The sequence below is a fragment of the Meleagris gallopavo genome, chromosome 5 (assembly GCF_000146605.3).
Source record: "Meleagris gallopavo isolate NT-WF06-2002-E0010 breed Aviagen turkey brand Nicholas breeding stock chromosome 5, Turkey_5.1, whole genome shotgun sequence".
Classification (NCBI taxonomy): Eukaryota; Metazoa; Chordata; class Aves; order Galliformes; family Phasianidae; genus Meleagris; species Meleagris gallopavo.
Window position 1 is genome coordinate 21,893,228 of NC_015015.2, and position 6,817 is coordinate 21,900,044.

Here is a 6,817-nt window from a genome sequence, read left to right on the forward strand (position 1 = left end):
AAGAAAGGACAAAGGGTGTAGTGACAAAGTTAACTGATGCAGTAAGTTACCTTGGATAGCTGAAACTGAAAGGCAACCAAAAAATTTTCCTATGAGCAGATGACGAAAAGATCAGATGAAATTCAGGATTAGTCACATTTCCCCCCCTCCCCATGTACATTGCTATGTGATCTTAAACTTACAGTAATGGCCTCTCAACTGTCTAAGGCCATTCAGGAAGGAAGCCCCCAAACATCAGCTTAGTGACACTCAGAAAAGCTGACAAACAAGAACACTGGAGACTGTTGGAAGAAGGACATTATAGCACTATATGAATGCATGTTGCTTCTACACCCTGAATATCAGCTGCAGTTCTTCCCACTCCTTGTCACCTCCATAAACACACAGACATACAAAGACTACCAAAAAAAATCAGAACAGCTACAGAACAGATTCCAATGAAAATGTTAATAAGCTAAGACTCTCCAAGTTGGAAATGATAAAGACACAAGGAAGGGTATGAGGGCCACTGAAGAAGTGAGGATAAAGTAAGTGTTCATAGCGTCTTCTAATGCAAAAAAGTAGAGAGGATTTCCTCCTCATGAGAGAGATGCAGAATTCCCCTATCTCACATGTAAACACTTTCACAAGCACACGCTAAACTGCAATGCTCCTTTGCACGGGAAGTTATGCATATTAAAGATTTAAAGGAGGAAAACTACATTCAACATTACTGATAGAAGTCATCTGAAGGAAAAATAAGAAACCAATCTGTAAGAATAGCACTGAAACATGGTTCATGTTATGCATACTGTACAGTCTTAGCTGAAAGATTGTCTTAAGAAGACCTTACCTACATATAAATAAACCAACCTCAAGATATAGGAAAGACTTCGCCATAACAAATGCACAATAAAGATAAGGCCTCCAGATTTTAGAATAAGGTAAGTTTGTCCCAATCTACCTTGTTCTACTTCTTCCAGCTGTCCTGGCACATCCATCAGTTAAAGCCTTGCTTTATTCTGTTTGAGACGATAGCTCAGACACCTTTAATACAGTGAAGTGAAAAAAAGCAGTCCACGCAGACAGGACATGCCCAAGGAAATCAATCAACAGGACACAGCCGAGCAACTTAAGTGACAGTAAAGTACAGATTAGTTAGCCTGAGGCAACACCTTTCTATACATTCACGTCACTGTCAGCATGTTGACGCACTCTAATCAAAAGCTGGAGTGCGCAGAGTAATCCTGCTGACACCTTCCAGGCTCACAAGGGATGACAGAGATCAACATACAGTAATCAAAGTAAATGAGGAGACCGAAGTCTTCCCAGCCACAGCAATCCCAGCTGAGGCAGCACTTTGCCCTTACCTGTCCAGGTCGTAGAGCGTGTGGGAGTTCTCAACGACCACCTCCACACCAGCTTCCTTGGCCAGTTTGATAATTGCTGCATCTCTCTCCTTGCCAAAAGGTTCAGAGTCATATTCAAAGGTGAGACGAGTGACTCCCCATTCCTGTAAGAAATAACACACGCAGACATCAAAAAGAAAACCTTTTTAAACAGCACTATTACTACATTCTAGAAATTGTAATTGCCACTGTCAAGTCCTGGGAACTTAGGGAGGGCTCCTGTGGATTAAAAAAAAAGCCTGGCAGAAGAACCAGTAACAGAAGAACCAATAATCTTATCAGCTCTAGCAAATGCTGTGCAAATTCTTAAAAGCTGGGTTTAAACCACACCAAAGGAGGCTGGAGTTCTTCTCCATTTATGTTCTTAGGTTACAGATTGGTCTAACACCACCTTGTTTGGCTGTATCCAAAAGAAGCCCTGCCATCCATCCCATTCCAGTATTTGCAAAAAGAGGATTTCAGAGAAGTCTTTCAATGCAAAAATACGAACTTTTGAGCAAGGATTACATGCAGACTACTATCAACTAAAGACAATACACTAAATTCTTTTCCCACGTCTCCCTGTAAAGCCATTGCATAATAGAAGACCACTGCCCAAGCCAAAAGCAAGAAATGTGGTATTGGGAAAAGTTAGCAGACCTCTCTGCTCCAAAAAGTAATTATGATACTACAATTCAGATTTAAACTATTAACTCTCCAAAGGTAGGATTTCTATTTAGCCTAGCAGATCCATAAATCCACTTTGTGTTTCACACCTGCAACAGATTTCTTACAAACTACACAGAACAGGCCTTATGAAATAGCACTCTGCCTCTTCCAGGCTTTGGCAGTGCACAGTTTCCTCTCAAAGACTATGGCCTAGTTTTCCTCAGAAAATGAATCCTATGAGAAGCTGCTTAATGGTTTCCACAGTGACCCTCCAGAGGCATCCATCAAACAGAGCAGCAGCCCACAGATTTGTTTAGCAAACACTCCAGTCAAACACAGCCAGAAATCTATAGAGACACTTAAAAAAACCTGCACACAAGCAAGACGTGAACCAGTCTCCAAGTGAGACAGTGAGTCACCTCTGTAAGCACAGGATGGTCTCTTCCACCTCAGAACCAGACCTAAGGGGCATCAGAAACACAAACAGAGCACAAGGAGCAGATCTTATTAGTTCACTAACGATCATTTAAAACAAAGACCCAAGACTGGGATAGGAATTTAGAAGCAAAAAACAACCATACAAGCTTCCCTTCCTTTCTGAACTCTGAGATCGAATCCTAAAATCAAAATTAGGAAGAATAGAGAACTACAATATGTATGTACCACAGCAGGAGACAGAAGTCCCATACTACTACAAAGGTCAATGCAGAGCTAACATGTACACTTCATCTGCCTGCCTCACTGTACCCATGCACACTGCCACTGCAGCAACAGTTACCAACAACACAACTCAGCTCCCAGCAGCAAGAGCAGAAATTAATTGGACGTAAGTGCTGCATTACCACATGTGCCAACTCCCCACAACAGCTGAGACCAAAGCACGAGCTGCTGCCATTCATTTGTCCAGTATTTGCCGCTCAGTTTATCAGCTCTGGAGAGGCCCGAATTCCCATGAATGCCACACATTTACCTTGTAGTAGCATGAAAAAAAAAAACCAAAAACAAGAAAACCCACCAACATTATTTTCAACTCTGTTAGAGCACATGTAAGATACCCACTGAATCACTGGCCCAGTCAGAAGAGATTGTACCAACACCTAGGCCCGGCTGATCCCACAACCATACCTCCAAACCTCAGACTCTATCAGCTACTTCTTGTTTCTTTGATCAGAGTGGGTATATTTCTCCCACACAGTTTCACTTATCTTGTGAGTAGCCAATCCTTGAACTAAAATAAAGAGGGTATGGGCTACTAATAGTTCAAACTTATTTGCAGATCAAAAGATAAAAATAACCCAGACTCTAAAAAGGCTGAAAGTAGCACATAGGTTCTGTCACGTGTTAACCTGAAGAAGCCAAAATAAACACTGATGCACTTTCTGATCTGCATACACTACTTCCCTCCCCAGGACTGCCTTCCTTACATAGATATACATCAGAATAGCATATGGCAGGAGGGTACTGACTCAAGTTTACCTTTCCTTTTCTGCAGCTGAGCTACAGCAAGCTTTGGGGGCACTACTTCTGTAAACCACACATAAAGTACAATCTACATGACAAACACAGCTTATAAGACCACGGTGAACCCTGTTTTCCTGTAGCTTTGTCATTCTAGCAAAAATGCTGTCAGAAAGCTTCAAAAACGATGGCAAACACAATGTTAGGACGTGACAGAGAAGAATGAGTCATACACTTCTAACGCTTGAGGAACCTTTATATTCCAGGAGATCCTCTTGCCAACCTTACCTGTCTCACAGTCTGCAGTACTGAAGTATCACTTTAGAAACATACCCACCAACCCATCATTAACCACAGAGGTTAGTGCATATTCCATTATCCTAAACAGTACATCAACAAGGAGCTTGGACCCAAGCTGTGTTTTGCTGTGGAGCTGTCTAACTGCAGCCTTGAATGGAAGCAGACAAGGAAGGTCAGCTAACATAAAAGCTTCTGAATTTTGAATGATAACACAAAGCCTTATTTGCATTTCAACTACAGATCAATATGCTTATTTTTTTTTCAATCGTCTCTAAAGGCATATGGATATGATGGTTCTACTGAGCAAAGGCAGCAGGACTGCAGTGCAGACCTGTGAGACCTGATGTGCAAAAGCAAAGTCAAAAGCCACCATCCAGAAAGAGAAGTACAGGCACTCAGCAGTGGGTTACACTCTACTCATTTTTTGTAAGTTGAGTACAAGAGTATGTACAGCTCCTAAGCTTGCCATAATGGATAGCACTGAAGGTAACAAGAAGCCAAGTGATCTCCAACAATGGGACATTAGTTTTCCTCACTGCACTTAAGAAAAGTAGCGTATTCTCTTACTTTAAAAAGTCTTGGGAAGACATCTGTTGGCTGTCCTCGCACCACAAACAGCCGAGAGTTGAGTTTCCTTAAACTGTTGTCCAGATCTTCCAGAGACTGGAGCAAAAATCTGCAGAGAAGGAAAAAGAGCAGTTACCATCAGACTGGCTACAGCCAAAGACAAGTGAGAAAGCTCTGTGTGGACTCCAACAAATCTGCACCAACAATCAAACTGAAAGTTAGAGGGGAAAAAAAACAAAACAACAACAACAAAAAAGCAAGACTTCTTATTCATCCCTCATTTGTCTACAGTTATGAGACTGCTGCACCAGCCAGCTCCCTACCATTCTTATGCAAGTTCTGCTCAGCCAGATAAAAACTTTCCAGGATTTTTTCCTTCTTTCCTCTTTTCTGCTCCATGCTCTCTCAGAGCAGTGAGTACCCCCCGCCAATTACTTTCCCCACATTGTATCATCTGAGTGGAAAAGAGCATAGATCATGTAATTCATACTCCTCCTTGGATTCTGAACAGGGGGAATTTTGCATTTGAAGTAGAAAGATATCAATACAATACGCCAAGGATTGCTGCAGGAACTGTGCAAGTTTTACAGTTCTGGCTCAGAATAGGAAAGGATACGGCAGAGCAATGTACACTCACAGCAGAGAAACATACACTCCTAGCTCACCAATAGCAAGAAACTGAGCACCAAGACCTCCCAAGGCAAGAGCCATCTGTACTTAGAACGGCTGCAAACAAACAGAACTGCAGTTCATCTTGCACCACAGAGAAGCAAAGATGAAAGCATGCCAAGACAATCAACTATCTCCTCCCACCCCATAAGTATCAAAAGGCATTTAAAGTGCTTTTTGCATTTATGCCTTTAAATTCTTAACGCTGCAGCTTACTGATCCTCCATTTTGCTACGAAACAACTTCATCTGTACAGTTCTTGCCTCCACTAGCATACATCTTAACCCCAGTTTGTTTTACCCCTGTGAAAGACACCGGATTTAAAACTTTAATCTCTGCAACAGCACGTGGCGCTGCTGGGAAACTCACAGCCCTTGATAACTGTTTCTGCCGACCTCTGCCTCTCCCCAATCCTATGTGCCCACTGGGCAGTGTGACCTGGAAGACACGGGTATCTGCATCAGCTCTCTTAAAATTACGGTTAAGAGGAAGGCTAACCTACAGCTGCCTGCAAACAGGACAGGCCAGCTCTCTGCTCAGCTGTATTGCAGTAATGGGAATTGCAAGGTCTGTGGTAGAACGAGATCCCTTTGCACTTCTTGAAAGAGAAGGCTGAGGGTTTAGGACAACAAAGGCCAAGCACCAAAGCACACAAGTCCCAGAAGCAGGTTTGGATAACCAGAAGTAACTACTCCCCTACTCCCCGTCTACCTCCCATCTGTTAAATAGGAATAGCACCCTTCCAAGGTGTTCTGAAGATTAAACATGGGTTACAAGCCTATATGGCTTACATATGATATGCAATTAAGTAATAAGGGATTTTCAACACGATACACTTCTGGAGGCTAGGTAGAAAGTAAACATTCACTTTGAAGAACAGACCTCAGAATACAAGTAAATGAAAAAAAATAGCAACACTAAGTCAGGGTTCGTTTTGAGAAACAAGAGGACTGCAGTAAACACAAGCAGTTTGCTAAGACACTTCTACCCAGCAGCCCAGTGGCACTAACTCCTGTCATTTGCAGTAGGTACACACCTGCAAGTGAAGGTGGCTTTGTCTAAGAAACTGCTCTGTTGGGAGCATTGCTCTGGCTCTCCTAGACGAGCAATGTCAGCAGAACACAAACAGCACTTCTGCCTGCTGCTGCCGCTTGAAAGCCTGCCCTATGGACAGAGCAATTCGTGCTACAACAGTAACACGATGAACCAATTTCTGTGATTAGAACACCTGCGCTGCGGTGACTGCTGCACATCGCCGGCCTTCCAGTCCTTCTAGAAATGCCAGGGAAGCGGCCCCCCAGCAGCCCTCAGCCGCAGCCAGGCTAGCAGCCAGCGACAGCCACGGCTTCCCCAGCCTGACGCGTGGCCACGTGACACGGCGGAGCGCTTAGGAGGATTTCCAGCCAGGTGGGCGCCCCGTCCAGCACCCGCTGGGTGACACGAGGGCAGAGATGTGCTCACCCACGCGCCGGGCAGCCTCGCAGAGGTGAACCCCTACCTGCCTCGGGATTTCCAAAGGCTGGGGCAGCGAGACTCCGCACGGCAGCGTTATGTAATGGCACTGCCTGCCGGGTACGCACGCTTTCTGCACAGCCGTGACTCACCCCAAACGTTTGCCCACGTTCAGAGGGAAGAAGCGGACGGCTTGACCACGCAGCGGGGCCAGCGCACCCCCCCACGAACCAGAGACGGAGGCGGGGAGGCGCAGCCGGCTTAAGGGAAGTCTAATAATGTTACATAAAGTTCCCGGCAGCCTCCCGCACCGCCAGCGCGGATCTCCCTGCAAC

The 6,817-nt window shown here is 44.5% G+C and overlaps 1 protein-coding gene across 1 annotated transcript in view; it reads right to left on the reverse strand.

Moving 5' to 3' along the window:
• Positions 1–1,327: 1,327 nt before the first annotated feature.
• Positions 1,328–6,817, reverse strand: part of LOC116216648 (cryptochrome-2-like) — a 5,690-nt gene continuing 200 nt past the window's right edge. The window contains exons 2-4 of the mRNA XM_031553438.1: positions 6,635–6,742; positions 4,362–4,476; positions 1,328–1,492 (exon numbers count right to left, since the gene is read on the reverse strand). Of these exons, the coding sequence (XP_031409298.1) occupies positions 1,346–1,492; positions 4,362–4,476; positions 6,635–6,742 (370 nt within the window). The 3' untranslated portion in view covers positions 1,328–1,345. The remainder of the gene's footprint in view (positions 1,493–4,361; positions 4,477–6,634; positions 6,743–6,817) is intronic.